The following is a 19365-nucleotide window of genomic DNA, read 5'->3' as shown; positions in this document are numbered from 1 at the left end:
TGAGAGATATATATATCTCTCTTAGTTGCTTTGCAGTCTTCTTAGTTTCGTAATTTAAATTGTTGACAATTTTGTCCCTATTTTTTGTCCCAAACTTAATTCTGTTCGATATAAGCCATCAAGATATCACATAGGGTTATACCACAGCACTGTTTAATTCTGGTTGATCAGAAGGTGTTGATTAATTTCCTATAACAGCACAGCACTGACAGCAGTGTTGGCTGTAATTCACATCACAAGCTTATATTAACGCACTTATTCTAATTATGTTCACAAGGATTTGTATAGTGGGTCCTTCACCTTTATCTAAGGCTAATAATAAACCGTTTTTTAAAATGTGTTGTTATGTAACAAAGAAAAAATATATAATCTTTGAAATGGTGTTGCTTATGTATATACATATACATAGTTGGGTCCAAATGTCTGAGAACACTAGTAGTGAAAATGCTTCTATTTTGCATTCTTTTAAATTTTCATTACACATTATATTACTGACAACAATCTGAATGAAAAGTCGAATTTTTCAAATATTTATATCAATATTTGGCAAGTCCCCTTTTTGCTTTAATGACAGTGTGCACTCGAGCTGGCATGGACTCCACAAGCTTGTGCAGAAGACTTTTTGAGAATATTGAGAACGAAGTTGCTTGGAGTAATAATGGTAGACTTGCCGCCTCACAGCTCCACGTTCCCTGGTTTGATCCTGACCTTGGGTTACTATTCGTACAAAGTTCTGTGCAATCTGTTTGTATTGGTTTCCTCTGGGTCCTGCAGTTTTCATCCACCTTTCAAAACAGGTGCATCGCCGACTAAGATAAATTGCCCCTAAGTGTGCATGAGTAAGTGGTTGTTTGGACTGGCATCCCATCAAGAGTGTTTGATTCCCCACATCACACCCAGTGTACCCAGGATAGACTCTGTCTGCACCACGACTAAGATAAAACTCTTACTAAAAATGAATGAGTGAAATAATTAAAAATAATTACAGTGGACCCATATTTTCACATGTCGAAACTGCGCCCCCTGCTGGTGAACAGATTTGGCTTTGTGTGTTAAAGTGGCCAAAATAGAAGCTGCAGCTGTGGTTGTAATCTGAAATTGTTTTTGTGAGGGGGTAAAAAAAAGCGTCTCACTGTTTGTCAAAACAGGAAGTCAAAGGCCTATATACAGGCGAGACAAACACAGAGAGAAAGAACGAGCGCGAGATGCACCGAGACGGCTCCGCAGGAGCTAGTAAATCCCGTTACCATAGTAACGAGAAGGTGGAACCACTGGGTTTTTTTTAGCCTCGTTTGCGCCGTGAGGCCACGTGACACGGCGCCGGGGAATGGGGGTACTTCCTGTTTGAAGCGAGCTGCTGTTGTCAATTTCAACAAAATGGCTGCTGGAGGATCGCAAACGAACGCGCAGTAAACGCCTTTATGTCACTACAGAGCAATTTAAATGGACATCTCGGAGTTTCTCTCCACTCGGAGCACGTAATTCGTTTGCATGCGTGTTAACGAGATAAATGCACGGTGGAAGAAAAAAACGCCCCCCCCCCCACCACCACCACCACTACTACTACCACCACCACCACCACCACCACTCCGGCCCGTTTCGCACTTTTATCGCCTTGTCGACATGAACACGTCACTGAAAAAGCGCAGAGCGCGCGGTGTGGCGGTGTAGCTGCTGCACGCGCCGAAAACAAGTGCTGAGATATTCGTTCGCGTGCTCTAAAGCAAAAGCCGTCGGGTTCTCTGTTTGCACTGGCGGTTTGTTGTGAGTTTTATTATTGTTATTATTATTTTGCTTTGTTTTCCTGCGAAAATGTCGAGCTGAATCCCTGAACTGGAAAAGACGAGCTAGGTGTTTGACTGCAGTGTTTCAGCTGGACCGTATCGCGAGCTGCGCCAGACTGGCTGAAGTGTCAGTGCGGGGATAGAGCACTTCTCCGGACAGAAAAGCGCCATTGCTGGACGTGTGACTCAAGGTAAGGTTTGGGGAATCCAAAACGGACCTAATTACCAATCTAAACCTGGGTGTTAAGCTACTTTTAAGAGCTAGCTCATTTTTTTGTTTCTAAAGAAAAGCTGTTTCAAATGCGCGTTCGCGTGCTGGGTTTTTTGTTCGTTTTTTACTGGACAAAAATAAACGAGTCGTTATGAAAGTTTTGGGATTAGGAATGTTTATCAGACTGTTTGGGACATCAGAAAAGGATTGAACAGTCCGATCTGTAGTGTTGTATCAGTCTTGGGGGGAATCGGATTGGGACAAGCATGCTTGGTTGTTTTTCAGTCTCATTTGTCAATATCACATCCAGTTAAATGCAGTCTGTTGTTGTTGTTGTTGTCTGAAAACGCACGAGTCCACGTTGCAGAATCTGCTGCTTTCTTGGCTGATTATTTCTTCTACACATGTCCTACTCGCTGTGCTGGGACTGCTGCAGAGGAAAACATTACGTGCGAAATAAAATAAACCTTGACTTGATTATCTTTATTATCTGTGGTGCTCGGTTGTAGCTGACGTCATCGTTTCACCTCAGACGTCACAAGTATAAACACGTTTGAAAATTGTAAATAACAGAATAATAATAATGACGCAACATATCAATACCACAGTAATACTCGGAGATAAGTGCATAAAGTTTCTATAAGAAATATATATAAATATTTATTTTAAAAACAACAGCATGCACAGTCAGTTGATTGCTGAGATTCTTACAAATATTTTATTTATTGGAAGGTTTCCATTAATTTACCCCATTTGCTTATGCAAATATGACTTCATCTATTTTGCATATTTAATACAAACGAAAATTTAGTCTTTAGATGATGTTGGAATTCAGATGTTTATTTCCCGAGAGAGAGAGGGGACAGTTTTTAACGAAATACTCTAGCGGATGTTTGTTGGAATATCTTTTTTTTAATTTATTTATTTTAATAAAAATAAATTTTTAAAAAATTCCTTGTTTAATCATGCAAATACCGTGCGCTTTTATGCAACTGTTTTGTTTGTCGTTTATTTCACTAAATACGACATAAATCCAGTTACTAATATTTTATGGAATTTTTCTGTAATTGTATCCTGATTGTGGCTCTGATGGAACGTACAAAATATTATGAATGCAGGTGATTTTATTTATATATATATATATATATATATATATATATATATATATATATATATATATATATATATATATATATATATATATATTAGAGAGAGAGAGAAAAACTGATATCGAGGAAAAACTGTTTAAAACCCCAAAGTGATTTCTGTGTCTTTACACCCTAGCAAGTGCGGTTTATATGGTTTATAAAGGAAATTGACATGTACAGTACTGTGCAAAAGTCACCTGCAAAGAAATGCTTAGCGCAAACATGCTTTCAAATATAATGCCACTGAATGTTTCTCCATTAAGAAGTACTCTAAAGAGCAGTAATAAACTAAGCAAGGTCAATATTTGGTGTGATGACTCTGTATATGCTTTATCAGAAAAATAACATTAGTAGTCTCAGGTGCACTTTGTGAAGTTTTGTACCAAAATTAGCCGGTAAGTTTTACTGCATATCTTGGAGAATCTGTACAGTTCTTCTGGAGACTTATAACTACTGTTGTTTTGTTTTGTTGGCTTTTATGGCAGCAAAACCCAGCAGCCTTCATGGTATGTTTTATCTGAAATGTGGTCTGTTACATAACATTACTTTCTTTACTGACATATAAGCATCTTTCTGTAATATGTACATTTTATTTAGTTATTGTTTTTGGGAAAGTAATGTTTGGAAAGCTTGAAAGGTTTTGTATTGACTCAAATAATGCAGAAGTGAGCTTTAACAAAATGTGTACTAAAACAAAAAGGGTGCCTAAGACTTATGCACAGTACTGTATGCCATATTGACACACAAATTGACATGTATATCAGGAAACAAGCTTTTCAGGGATGTATGACATGATGTGAGTTGACCGCGTGGGTTCAGGTTTCAGACAGTGCAAGGTAGTGAGTCGAGGAAAAACACTGAAATAAACACAGTTCTGTTGAGGTTTGGCTTTTATTTATTTATTTATTTATTTATTTATTTATCTATCTATCTATCTATCTATCTATTTATTTATTTATTTATTTGTAAACAGTTTAAGAGGAGACGTGTCGGGAAGACATTTATTATCTGTAGTGTCTTGCCTTAAAATAGTCCTATAGGGAAGTTCTTCTCAAAGTGGGGTTCATCCCTTTAATTTGGTTGCAGCAGTGGAAATCTCAACCCATCATTATCAAACGTGTATTATATTTATTATTGAGTTCTTATAGTTATGTTTCATCAGGTCACATGAATGGAATGCTTTTAATCTAAAGCCCAATAACTCAAAAACTAGCCAGCTTATAAATAATGTCAGTGTGAGAGTTTCAGGAATAAAAAGCTCAGTAGCTCTAATAAATATACAAAATATTATGATGTTCATGAAATCAGTATGTACTGAATGGTTTCCACAGAACTTAATTTAGAGATATAGCGGTCCTTGGCTACAGAAAAGGTTGAGAACCACGGTTATCGTGGTTAGATAAATGTTTGGGTACATTTGGCATTAAATTAGTCACAGACACACTAGTGGGTGTTCACACACAAACCCACACTGAGGGATGGAGTACAATCTTCCTAATAGGATCAGCTGATGTGAGATTTTATCTGTACTGATTGTTTTCCGTCTTGCTGTTATTTACTCCTGGCTTGTGTGGGATTTACAGATGCCTTATGGGAAACGTGTACAAGACTCTGTACAAGCTGCTGACGTGCTTGTTCACTGTGTGAGCCCCCTGGCCTCACGGTTGGATAGTGTGGTGAAGTAGTTGCTAATTTTGGAGAGCAGATTCGGCCCCCTCGCAGGATCAGGGCCCCCGTGTCAGTGTGCAAGCGTATTAAAGAAACTGTGTATTCTCTGGCAGTGAAAGAGGCTATTGGGAGAACCAGACAAAAAGAGGCCACATAATGCTCAGATTACCACACAACACGCTTTCCCTGTATGCCCTTACACAGCCTTAATAGCATTGTTGTGGCCATGTGCACTGTGCTGGGCTTAATGCATTTGAATGTTGCTGTTTAAAAAGAAGAGGAAAAAAAACACAGATAGTGTTGCTGACCAGGCAAAGACAGCTGTGAAAGGCAGTCATTGGCAGAGACTCATCTCTGGTGTGACATAGTTTAGTTGGAAAAGCACAATATGCTGCCAAATACATAGTTTACACAGTTATTTTAGTACGTAGGTGGGAATAGTATGTAGGAACACTCAAGTAGTTTACAAAGTAAAGACCATGGAATAATAAAATGTCGTGGAAAGACTCATCTTGTGTATCAAACAGCCTAATCAAGAGTGCATATGAAGTGTTATGCTAGAATTATATAGCTCTGATCATAGTAAAAATCTAAATGCAAGCAGAGATCAGTGCGAACCAAGCTATAAGGGCGGTAAACCTGAATATCACAATATAGTTTAATCCGTCCCTCCAGGATTTCTCCATTTTGTTTTCGCAGAAATTAACGCAAAATCAAGCAAACTTCACAATATTCGGAGGAGCTTGCAATTTTTCAAACTTGCTTCAGATTTTCCGCAGATTTGGACCTAGACGAGTCGTATGACCTCATCACAACGTGCATTCAGCCAAAGCCCTCTTCAGTTCACGTGCATCGGACATGCGTATAGCTAAAAGATCTCGTTATGTTTAACAAACATCACTGCGAAACAATCTGCGTTTTTGCCAATTCAAGTAGTTTTCTGCAAAAGAAAGCACAAAAAAGTCAAGCATTTTTGGCCGCAACAATCACAGAAAGCACAATAAAACAATCATGGTATCTGTTTATATAATATGTTTAACAAAACCAAATTGAATTTTCCACTTATATTGTCCAGTGTCGTGTTTTATAAAGTATAAGACAAAAACCGAATAAAATTTGCTTATTAGCGAACTACATTGATCGAACATGGCGTCATCATCATTAAAAAAAAAAAAGATTGTTATAAAAGAAATAACGGGGGTTTTTTTGTATAAATAAAACAAAATCTGGCATTTTGGGTTTTTTGATTGGTACTAACACAATTGCTCTGCCACACACAACTTGACAAGTCTGTTCTGGGAAACACCAACACACCACACCATGAGCAGCTCCAATGCTTCACATTTTTCCTGTTTCTGAATGGGCATTTGATACAGTTATAATACAGTTTATAATATATTTATAAAAATACAGTTTAAAAATCTTTTTATTTATGACTATAATATGTTCTAATAATTAATAGAGTTCGACCGATAGTGGATTTTATTGATTACTAAGTTGGGCAGCACCTGCCATTAGCCAATTAATCAAGCAATAGGTTTTAAAATTGATTCTGTATGAAAACATAACATTCATAACTCATATTTTACATAACAAAAAGTAAAATATTGCTAAACTTTATTATAAAAATACAGTACTTACTGTACCATTAAAATGTGTGTGTGTATATATATATATGTATCTATGTGTACACACACACACACACATATATATATATATTGTATGTATGTGTGTGTGTATATGTATATATATATATATATATATATATATATATATATATATATATATATAGTATGTATATATATATATAGTATGTATGTGTGTGTATATATATATATATATATATATATATATATATATATATATATATATATATATATATATATAAATAAACTATTAATAAATATTAAAGTAAATAAAAGGTATGCATCCAAACTGAACCAATAGCACTCCAAATAACAAATAAATATAGAGACATCCAAAATTTATTTAAAAAAAAAACCCCACTTCAAATAACACAAAATTTGTTATAGTTTTTATATCTCAGCTGCTCCCACAATGGAAGCAACCGGGGAAAAACTGGATTTTTGCAGATAAGCGATTGTTTCAGCAGTTGGTTATCTGTTCCAATTAACCACTCAATCTCTAATAATTTATGCTGATGATCTTACCGTTCGCTTTCCCCATCGATATGAATGCATTGTGACACCTGTGACACTTAATCGCATGAATTTGAGTACTGACCGGCAGATAACAGCAGTTTAGAGATGATAATTGATGAGTGAAAATTCACTAAAATACATATAACATTAATGCTTTTCAGCCAGTGATTGAGCTCGTGCTGTGTTCATTGTAGCTCTGTGCAACACCACAGTAGAAAATAATGTTCTCAGTTCTTCACGGTATTCAGTCTTTTGCTCTGTCATATCATACTCTTTGTGGATTAAGTGTAATGTTTTTTGTTTTGTTTTTTTTGTTTTTAGTTGTTTTTTTTTTTTTAAACCCCTAAATGTCATATGATCCATTAGTACACAAAGCTCTACCGAGAGAACATGCTCGTTAATCTACAGTTCCATTTATATTGACCTTATATTGATTTCCTGTTTCTTTTAGGGCCACCTACTGGTCAAGCAGCATAAATAGATTTTTGTGCTGCCGGTGTACCCCGCAGGACACAGGACCAAGTCTTGTTTTGTATCTCTGTTGTTGACTTTGTGAATTGTTTTAACATATGGAAATCCCTTCTAAATATTCATGGGTGTCTACACAGTTGTGCTGGAGTCGGAAGGGGGGGAAAAGTCTGACCATTGGACATAACTAAATAGTCCTACTATTGATCAGATGCACGTCTGAATAGTGCGGAGATGCCTAAAGTAATTTGAATCATCAAGGTTTTTGCTCAAACTTTCATAGACCTACCCTAGTGCCAGTTATAGTGTTCAGGAATTTTTTCCCCTTTGATGGCACTAAAGTTTATTTCACTATAGCTAAATTAAATATGAGGGTAACTCCTCATTGAAAACCCCGTTTTGTTTTTTATTTCACATTGTTGATTGCAAATAGGTGTTACAAAAGTGGAAAATTTTTGCCATAATCTCCATTTTTACTCATTGCCAGTGTTCCAATGCTGCCCAAGAGTCCGTTTCCTTCTAGAAAACACATTCAATTCAATTCTAACATATGTCGCACTTTTAAGGTTTTCATTTGACTCACCCTCGTACAGGGAACAAAATCAAGGCAGTTGGCAAAACCACATGAAAACATCCGAAGTATGGGGACACGGTAACGTTCAGAGTAGTCTGTGAAAATGTGCTCGTCTGGTGCAACGCTAGAGCATGCCTGGAGCAGAAACACCTCTGTAAAGTGTTAATTTAAGACTTAAATAACATGGTAAACGATCACACCTGCAGTTTACCGTTTCAAAGACAAGCTAGCTAACATAAACAAAATATATGTATTTGAACACGCACACATACTGTGTTGCACTTCTCCGTGTTTAACACCTGTCTCTGTTGCGAACATGCTTATTTGAAAATAACCTCTCCAAAAATTTAATCATTAATTTGTCATGGCACTTGAAAAGAAGGAAGTAGTGCCACGAGTCACTACACAGAGAAAACGAATCCCTGAGGTAAAAACTGTTCCCCCGTTCAACAGAAAGCGTTCATAATTACAGACCTTCCCACTGTATAGCTGCTATTACGTTATTAGCACTCTGCTTTTCAGCTTTACGAAGAGGTCGGGTGCTGACTGGGCAGACGCTTTGTCGAGATTGTTTGCCTCTCAAGTTACTTTCTACGTCTTGCCTATCTGAGTCGAATACGCACGTAATATTGTAGCCTAGACAAGTAGGTTAAACAACCAGCGAATGAACTCAACTTCCTATTGACGTTTTCAAACATTCTTTGGCATGTATATATACTTAGTGGTTAGCACGTTCGCCTCACACCTCCAGGGTCGTGGCTTTGATTCCCACCGTGGTCCTGTGTGTGTGTGGAGTTTGCATGTTCTCCCCGTGCTCCGGGGGTTTCCTCCGGGTGCCCTGGTTTCCTCCCCCAGTCCAAAGACATGCATGGTAGGCTGATTGGCATCTCCAAAGTGTCTGTAGTGTATGAATAGGTGTGTGAATGTGTATGTGAGTGTGCCCTGCGATGGATTGGTACCCTGTCCAGGGTGTACCCCGCCTCGTGCCCGATGCTCCCTGGAATAGGCTCCAGGTTTCCCCATGACCCTGAAGGAAGGATAAGCAGTATAGAAGATGGATGGATGGATGTATTGGTGTGACACTTGTATGCTGTAACTACAGTCTGAGGCCCTGTTTACACTAGTGCGTTTTCATTTTAAAATGAAAACGATCCTTGTCCAGACTATCGTTTCCGCTGTGTTTCAGAAACAATCTCCGTCCACACTACACGGCCGAAAACGTATGTCACATGACCATTCATGCACACTCTGCATGTGCATACTAGTGTAAACAGGAAGTTGGTTGCTAGTCACCGGCAGGCACAACAAACCGGCTTTCCATGTAGGGCTTACGCCGCTTTGAAATGAGATTTTGTGCCGGTTGCTCTAATCATAGCTCACCTCTTGCACATGTAAGCAGCTGCAGAATTATAAAATACAGATTTTAACTGCACAATGGCTGCTAAGAATGACAACAAAGCCAGCAAAGCTTGCGGTTCAGTCTCCAGGTTGTCGTGTATACGATCAAGGTAGCGTAATGGTCATATGGTAGGGGCTTGACGAGTGCATGCCAGGCCTGACCTCAATAATGCTCTTAGGGCTGAATGAGGAAATTCCCACCGTCACACTCCAAAATCTAGTGGAAAGCCTTCCCAGAAGAGTGGCATTATTGTAACAGCAAAGAGGAACTAAATCTGAAATGGGGTGTTGGGGTGTGCTGATCAGGTGTCCACACGGTGGACCTCGCCATAGTGTATTCACCATGAGCTATCTCAAAAACTTTGTACTGTGCACTGTTAATGTTTGAAAGTCATCAGCTGGGCCTTTCATGTTTCCTGAGTGGTTTATCATTTGCTTTGAGTTAACACCTTGTTGTCTATGCCACTGTCGATTCTGAGCTGAAGACTAATTGTAGATAACTGGCCTCCTACCAGTTTACTTCTAATGTCAGGACTTGGCTGTTTCATGCTATGTGTTTTATTAGTTCAACCATTAAATGCCCTGAGAGACGTGAGTGTAACGACTAAGACCTTTTGTAAAGGATGTTTGTGTGGTCTTTGAAGGCAGTAAATTGGGAAAGCTCGTGAAAGTGCTTTTAAAGTCACCAGGGCGCTACAACAGTGAGTTAGTCAACGTGTGCTGTTTTAGATGCTTCGTGTATAAAACAGTCCTGTTGGTCATGCTAGATCGGTTCTTCTTTACATGACTTCATCTTTTACCTGTAAGATAAAGATATTGTAGAACACTTCTGAACTCGGCCATATTTAAAACGGAAAGTCTAAGCGTCAGTTCATGTCGTTCTTTGCTGACGCTCAGACTTCATCACACAGCTGTTTTACTTTCACTCTTGGCACTGTCCTGTCCTCTGCCTTTGTTCGTTTTCATGCGTGAGTTACAGAGAGAGAGGATTTTGGGTTCCCAGAGGTTGGATGGTGCGTCAGCTTTACTCTTCACAAATGACATGGAAGCAATGGCTACATAATGCCTCTCAGATGGAGAAGCTGCAGATTTCTACCTCTGAGCACTGCCGTTGCTAATCACTGGGCTCCCTGGGGTTTGCTGCACTCTTGTATGTGTTGTAGCACTGGCATTTTTGGCTTTGTGCCCAGGGAGAATCCAGCCCCCCACCCCACCCCCACACCATCCCCTTCCATCTCCTCCATCTTGTGTGCTTGCACCGTGCTCCTCGTCTTCTCGCTTCTCGCCACCTCTTGCCTGCCTCTACAATTTAGTTACAGTAATGTTCCATACAGCTGCCGAATGCGACAATAAAGTAAAAAGTACTTTTGCTTTTAATCTGTCATTTGTAATGATTGTGGCCATTACAGTTACAGACTAATTCTAAAGCTATAGAAGCTGTGCTCATGTAAATCGCTTGGATATTGCTTCCTGAGTGCACATGGGCTGCAAAATTAATCAGATCAGGATATTAGCTTCTGTAGTTATTTAATTGTGAAAAACTGTATTTAATGTGTATATATAGTGACATCCTGCTGTAACACAATCGAGAGCTGCATGTTCCAGTTTGTTAAATAAATGTGAAAAATGCAACACTAACTAAAAAAAAAAAATTGCATTGCACAGCTCCTGCCCAAGTTCCCATGGATTGCTATATAAAACAAAGTACCAAGATCCAGTAGTCATTTTATTAAAGGCTGGGTTTTAGAAGGATGGGAAAACCTAGATGGACTAATTTAAGAAAAATGCTTTTTAAGGATTTTCAGATTATCATGTATCTTGGTTCAGGACGAAGGTTTTCAATCGCCGAAGTCATCGCATTGCCTGGTTAGTAGACCACTGGACTTGTGATATAATTTGCTACTGGACCCATTAATAAGTAAGGAATAAACCACGACAGGGGCATGCTGTCATGGGAAACTATGCGGCCAAGACGGTTACTTCTACCACCCCAAAATTGATTATTTTCCAATAACAGCAGACCCGGTCATGTTTTATTCCTTTTATACCACAGCAATTGGCAAACAATTAAAAAATTCACTTTAATAAAGGAACATGTTGGACTTTTTATCAGCTTATAATTACACACTTACTGTTGTGGAACGTCCATGACTCAAGTTAGTTGTTGTTGTTCTCTTCTCACTTTATATGACATTATAACAGCTCTAAATGTATGGTCCCTCACCCAGCCTTTTTCTTTTTCTTGTTGCCAAGAAACAGCAAAAAGCACGAAATGTCCCAAAGACATTCCTGTGTCACGAAACTTGCTGACTGTTGCAAAGCGCCGACACTGGAGACTCCTACCATAAATAAATGTCTCCTCACTGAAAGCATCACCATTTCAACAATTGTACATTATTAAATAAAAGAGCACATTTTAAAATCGATTTATTATTAAACAGGGATTATGTGGAGTCAGCCATACACATCCCATTTGAATGAGCCGTTACTATAGAAACAATACTATTACAACCAGAGCGTCCAAAAAAAACCCCATAAACCTGCTACTTGAATTACAGTCGGCACTATTGTCAGAGCTGCTGTTATAGAAAATTAATCAACACCTTCTGAGCAGTCAGAATTGAGAATTCACCAGAATGCAAATGTACAATTTGAGCATGAATCATTTAGCGATCGCAGAAATGAACACATAATCAGGCAAACTCCGCAAGCAGGAGCTTGCAATTTTTCAGAATTACCGCAGATTTTCCGCAAATTTGGGCCAAGACACGTCGTGTGACATCACCATCGTGCGCATTCAGCCAAAGCCCTCTTCGATTCACGTGGGGCGATCATGAGTACAGCTAAAAGGTCTCATTTACCAACCAACATCACTGGGAAAGACGGTGCAAAACAATTTCGTGTGATTGCAATTTCGCCAATTCAAGTAGTTTTCCGCAAAAAAAAGCTGCACTGCAAGTTTTGAAGAAAAAACCCGCAGCAAAATCGACCATTTTTGGCTGCAACAATCACACAAAAAATTCAGTCAAATCCTGTATTGACTGGTATATGCATATGTACTTAAGTACCTGAGAAATTATTAGTGCAAAAGTAATAGTAATGGTGCAGGGCCTGTATCCCTCTAGGGGAAAAAAAGAGCTTCAATTCTAATTTATGTTTTGCACTTTTAATTTTTGATTCACCCTTGTATAAGGGTGGTGATATACAGTCTGATGTCTGCTGGGAAAAATGGACCTGCGAAAGCACTGAAGTAAGACGAGCCTGCTGCTCAGTGGCCTTCGCTGAGAGTGTAGGAGTGGTCAGTCTTTTATTACGGTACCGAGTGCTGAAGCAGCGGCATCATTACAAAGTCTGGACACAGTAGAGTTGGAGGTGAACCCTGGCCTGCTGACCTGACCCTGGCATTGCAAAAACTGTGTCCAGTCTTTGTAATGATGCAGCTGCCTTAGCACTCAGTACCATAAAAGCCTCAGCCTCCTCGCAGAACAGATTTATCTCCGGCTTTTCTTGTTCAGGCTGTCCATCTATCACAACTTATCACTCAGGCGAACACACACAGGTATTTGTGGTTTGTATCACTTCAGTTATGCCTTTGCCTTGAAGGGACTTTAAGTGATCTAATCAGTAGTAAACTGCATGCAAAACTGCTGCACGTGTTGTGTAGTTGCTGTGCATTTTAACACTGGAGTACACTACTACAACTTCTTGTTCAGAAATACAGCAATCACCAATCGACATATGAATCTGGAATGGTTGACAGTTGCATAGGTGTTTTGAACAGTCCACTATTAACTGACTTCCTGGAAGCCCCGCTCCCTTCCCCTGTCTCATATAAGTAATGTTTTTCCTGGTGTATGCTAAGTGTATGCTTGATATGTATATAGCTGACATCAGTTAACTGTGTTTGTTAGAAATTGCATCGAAAGGGGTAAATTTTTGGCTGAAAGAGTAAAAAATGCCAGTCTTTTGACAATAGATTAAATAGGCCTTTGGTTGGTTGTTGGTAACCTGTTGTTTAATACGGTCAAGCTGTTCTCAGTAGAAACTGGAGTGCGCATTTATACACAGCATTTCATGGTAACTACCAGGTGCTTGGGACAAAAAAACTGTAAGATGTAGACACTAGAATGTTTTCTATTTCAGTTTGTAATGATGCGTGTTTCCACTCCAGCATGCTTTTCCAAGATTTCAGACATACTCGTTCATCAAACTCCTTCATGCATTCCTTCATGCTTTCATTTTCATTTAAGACAAAAGTGTTCAGTTTTTTCTAACACAATTTAATTACGTCTACACATTCACATTCTTCATTGATTTGTACCCACCGTAACACAGTGAAGTTTTAATTGTACAATTAAAACTTTTTTTGTGCAATGAATTTAGTCATCATTAAACACATGAATCAAATTATCTTGCACCAGTGCGTGCACACACACAAATATAAATATTGAAATAAAATTGTCTAAACATCGCACCAGTTTATACTTTACTTACCACAAGTGTCCTGAATTTACTGTTAACCTCCTCAGATATGGCTTGTACATCATGTTTCAGGATGAACTCATCAATTACATTCGTTGCCCTAGTAGAGGCAAATATATAACTGACCATGGAGTCAGTTTGCCATATCTGGTTTTATCGTAGACTTTCCCATGAATGAAAGGAGTTGAGAGATATATCTAGAGTTATGTCGTGATTTCTTCATATCTGCAGCTGAAATGCGCAGCATGAGAGCACATATTTGAGTAAAAATGGTTTACACTTGTTTGTTGCCTGTTTTTGTTTGTTTGTTTTTATTTCAAGCTTCTAGTCAAACAAACCTCTTGTTTTTCCCTGCAGGAAGTTTTTTCCAGTTCTTATCTTGTGCACAAGAACAGTGACCATAGTGCCTCTTAATGAAAATATAACATACAGACTTGCTTTGTGGTTCATGTTACAATTTTAATAGACGCAAAATGATTGCTCTTAAAAAAAAAAAATCGTTGCCCTTAAGCGGCATACAGGCTTTGTGTCTGCACTGTTGTGCCAACAAATAAGAAACACTTTCCTTTCTATTTTTGTTTGTTCTTTTAAAGAAAACTCGCTACAAGAGTTTAGTAAATCAGACGGAAAGAAATGGGGTATGGTGTCAGAGTTCGACCTTTGTTTGTGTACCTTTGACCAGTCAGTTTTGTTTGAGGTCCATTTGGTTATAAAAAGGGTTTTTTATTTATTTATTTATTTATTTATTTTTATTAATGTTACTGTGCCAGCATAATCAGGTTTTAACATTACATTACATTAGGGCTGCAACTAGAGATTATTTTCATAATCAATTAGTTTGGCCGATTATTTTTTTCGATTAACCTATTAATCGGATGGGGTCGGGGGAAACGTTCAGCACCACTTTATTTCGTTTACTTAAAATAAAATCCACAAACTAAGTGTTACAAATATAAACTTCAGACTAAAACGTTTAATGGCCACTCGCTTTCTGTCAGGACGAGGCTTTTATGTAAAATGGAAATCCTGGCAGAAGTTTCTAGCATTTACAGATAAGGATATAAAGGTGAAAAATGTCTTTTCGGCTCTGAAACGCATTAAACAGCAAACGCATCTGTCGCAGTGTCTGACACGACAAGCCACGTTAATACACTTACGAGTTTGTTTGAAGCGCTTAATATAAAACACTGTCGTGTTATGTACGACCTGGATCGTGCACTTTTCCCCCAGCAGCTCACACTGTGACCTCCGCTGTTTTTCACGTGTTTTATTCATGGAAATGCGTTTTTCACCGTTGTGAAGTGACATCACTGGCGGGATTATCCACAGTGACGTCACAGACCCGACTAATCCATAATGAAACTCGTTGTCTGTTATTTTAATTATGGATTATTAGCAATTTTATCGATTAGTTTGGGGTACAGCCAAAAATAAACAATAATTAACAATATATATATTATATTAAGAACAACAATAATAATAATAGCAAGAATACCAACAATAATAATAACAATAATAAAAATTAATTTAAAAACTAATATATAACTCAATCTATGGACTATAATAGGTTCATCTAACCAACTGTTTATTGTAGTTCTATGCATATAACCTTGATTTATACTTGAGTATTTTAAAATAAGATTTAAATTTAACTGTAATTATTATTAGCCTTCATTCAGTTTGGAGCACCTCTTAGGCCCATTTTACATCAGGCCAAAGCAGTTGGCCTGGGACTGTTGCTGATTCATCATTCTGTGGTTTATCCCCGTATTCACAGTATGAGAAAATGCATATTGTGGCGCTGCTTCATTCACTTTAAAACCTGTATACCTCCCAGCCCTGGGTATAATTAGTCTTAAATGATCTATTTGAGCAAAATGTGTAATTAATATATTATTAGTGCTGAGCGGGTACTTGGTTGATTTATTAGTGAGTATTAAGGAAATACATTTCTTATATTAAGTTAACCAAAATCTAAATTAATTTAAACACACCTTGTCCATTGCAGACGAAACTTTTTTACCATCTCTTAGCTTTTTCCGTTGCATGTGCTCCAAGTGAACCTTCAGCACTAGTTTAAGTACCTCTGTGTCGAATGTAGGTTAATGACTTGTGTTTGGGAAACAGTAAACATTTACACATTCTGCCTTTTTTTTGCAGTTGGGAGACAAGGCAAGAAACACAAGAAGAGATACATTTGATGGAAGAAAAGAAAAAGAAAAAGCAAGAAGAAAAGAAGAAAAAGGAAGCTGCTCAGAAAAAGGTGAGGGGTGTTTTTCTTTGACGTGGGATCCGAGTAAAGTATGTTTACTTAGCACCTCCTACATCCTCTCGCCTCTTACGCTGGAGGGGGATTTCCACCCGCCATCTTTGCAGTTGGTCCATATTACATGCCCAAAAGGGTTGAATTATTCAAGCCTTTAATTCTCAGTTTGGTGTGAATGAGGTGAGGGTTCAAAGCTCTAGGTATCAAACCGATCCAGAATGTGGTGTTTTTGGGGCTCCCATCAGAATACGCTCAACTTCCTGCCAGCGTAGCTGACAAACCAGTTCCCAAATTAAATTGGCACTCTGTACATGTTGCTAAATGTGAAAATGGAAAGATGAATTGGTTTGAGTTTATGATAGTGTTTTCGTTGCACTTTATATAATATATTCGCTTTTTTAATATGTTAATAAAACAACACTCAATACCTGCAATATAATTATGATAACATGCTAATCTACATATTGTTCATAATTGTGTTTATCTAGTTGTCCTATATAAATATGACATCGTTGTTTTTTGATAACTACAGTAGAACACCGCATTTCAACAGTGCGTCTCCTTCGTTGTTTTTTTAAACAGATGTTACTGAAACGTCACAGATGTGGGGAAGCTTTGCTGTATTTGAAATGGTCCACGATCCATTAGAGACCATTTTAACCACAAATGGCCTGTTAACGTGAAGTTTCTCAGCACTGTGGAACGATGTCTAATGTCCAAGTTTGCCCTGCTGAAGGCCACTGTAACTTTGTGAGTCCATATGCAGCTAGACTGATTTTAGGTAATTGTTTGACGTTAGGCTCCTTTAACAGGCATTATTCATCCATTAGTTAGCATATACATTAACACACTAACACTTGTATTGATTGTATTTCTTAAATAATAGACCACGTAAGCCAAATAATCAACACCAACTTTGACCAGTCATGTTTACTATTTGACTCATTTTGATTATTATGCATTAAGTAAGGAATAACCCACAACATTATTAAGCATTAAAGCAGAGTGCACACTACATGATTTTCAACATCCCTCACCCTGGATATGAGAATTTTAGATCATAAAAGGGTAACGATCTGTTTTTACAGACAGCTTGTGAGTACCATGATACTAAACACATTTTGTCATTTGTGCTGAAAACTGATATTTACACGGGCGCTCCAAGTTGTTTTGTGAACCAGACTTTAATCTATCCACAAGTCCAGCTCGCATTCTCCCTGACAGTCACATGAACAAACCAATAATAACTAAGAGTAGGTGTTTCCTCTTTGTTTTGCTTGGCAACACAGTAGCATGGCTGACAACACAACGGCGTTGGTGTCCAACAAATTCAACATCAGTTATAAGGAATGGCTGAATTTTTACACCATGGACATGGTGCAAACAACAGTTGTTTGTATAATATGCAAAGATGAGACTGGCATGTCGAGGAAAATTTGTTTAACCACCAAAAAAGCATCTAGAGAACACGGGAAGCTTATGTGAACATCAGTGCAGCCAGAGGCAGCGCTCAAGTCAACGAATGCATTTGAAAAAGGCATTCGTTATGACCAAACAAGTAAGCGCTGGAAAGACATCACAAATATGATGACCGTTTACCTAGCCAAGGATATGCTACCCATCAATATTGTTAAAAGCAGGGTTTTAAATGAGTTAAAAAAATATGAATCGCTTTCGATGAAATCACCTTTTCATTTGTAGCACTTTAAAATACTGAAGACATCACTAGAGGTGATGCATGTATTTTTCTTTTACATTTTTGAAATATGCTATCCATGCTAGGGATATCACGATACCAAAAATCTAGTAGTTGGTACTGGTACCACCAAAAGTACACGATACTTGATACCACGGTGTGGTATAAAAAAAAAATTTAATTAAAAACTCTCCTGGAGGACATCCTCCTCTGGCTGATACTGGCAAAAAGAGAGAGAGAGTGAGCAGGGGGGGTATTTTAGTTATCAATCACTGTCTGACCATGATTAATAAAACAGTGAAGGCTACAAGTGCTAAGGTTCCCTTGTAAACACACACATACACCTTATACTCTGAATGCAAGCATTAGATTAAATTCACTGATATGGTGGCAGGCCAAAAAGATTTATTGAAAGCATGAGCATTTGAATAATTATTCGTGACATTAGGCTACATTGAGCTGACAGGACACGGACTGAATGGCGATACATGGTGGCCCATTAGGATGTAGTTTATTTCATTGCAATGCGTTAGCGTCGTTAACAAATAACTGGCTATCGCAAACAATACATGGAGCATAACGTTAGCTGGTTTCACGGCAACAATGCCAGCTGCCTCAAACAAACATAATATAAGGCCGTCTTTCAGGTGTTTCTCCAAATTCCTCGCTTTGTTTGAAATGAACGAGAGCATCGATTGTGTGTTTCTTGTCAACCACCTCGAATACAAAGTATTTCCATATTCCATACCACCTTTCCTCTCAACAAGTCGGGGTGGAGCTAAACTTGTCGCCATCTTCTGTAGTTTTTCTACAGGCGTTCTTCTTCTTTACCACTTGTGGACCGACTAAAATACTTGCGTGTATTTGCTGTCCCCTTCATTTCCGGAATAATTGCAACCTTGCTACCTTCATTACCAACGGTACCTATGGTACTGCAGAAAAACAAGTACCGTCACATTTTAACAATGTTGGTTCTGAATGTTGGTATCGATCCTCGTGAGATCCCTAATCGTTACGCAGTTTTAAGTTTAAAAAAGCCGTTGTCTAATCGTCGCCACCGATTGTGAGATTGTGAAAATAGTGTAGTGTGCACTCGGCTATAGGTGTTCGCTCATACTTAAATGGCGCACTTATGTAGCGCTTTTATCCAAAGCACTTCAGACTGTGTCTCATTCACCCGTTCGCACACACACACTCACACACCAATGGTAGCAGTGCTGCCATGCAAGGTGGTAACTTGCCATCGGGAGCAACTTGGGGTTCAGTGTCTTGCCCAAGGACACTCCGGCATGTGGAGTCATGCGGGCTGGGAATCGAACCGCCAACCCTACGATTAGTGGACAACCTGCTCTACCAACTGAATTACAGCCGGCCCCGGCCCCCGTCATACTTGTCATTGTGGAGTTTTATTTACTTATGGATGGGATAAATATTGGTTAATGACTATGCTATTTAATTAATGCCTATTTATAACACCAGGTTGAATGCTTGAATCTGATTTGTCAAAG

The 19365-nt window shown here is 38.4% G+C and overlaps 1 protein-coding gene across 2 annotated transcripts in view; it reads left to right on the top strand.

Moving 5' to 3' along the window:
* The first annotated feature begins 1196 nt into the window (after window positions 1-1196).
* tnrc6c1 (trinucleotide repeat containing adaptor 6C1) overlaps window positions 1197-19365 on the top strand; it is a 72850-nt gene continuing 54681 nt past the window's right edge. The window contains exons 1-2 of one of the 2 annotated variants that reach the window (XM_053687936.1): window positions 1197-1975; window positions 16056-16158. In XM_053687936.1, the coding sequence (XP_053543911.1) occupies window positions 16096-16158 (63 nt within the window). In that variant the 5' untranslated portion in view covers window positions 1197-1975; window positions 16056-16095. The remainder of the gene's footprint in view (window positions 1976-16055; window positions 16159-19365) is intronic. The other variant, XM_017492062.3, reaches the window with a different exon arrangement.

The sequence above is a fragment of the Ictalurus punctatus genome, chromosome 2 (genome assembly GCF_001660625.3).
Source record: "Ictalurus punctatus breed USDA103 chromosome 2, Coco_2.0, whole genome shotgun sequence".
Lineage (NCBI taxonomy): Eukaryota > Metazoa > Chordata > Actinopteri > Siluriformes > Ictaluridae > Ictalurus > Ictalurus punctatus.
This window is presented reverse-complemented; position numbering and strand designations above follow the sequence as displayed.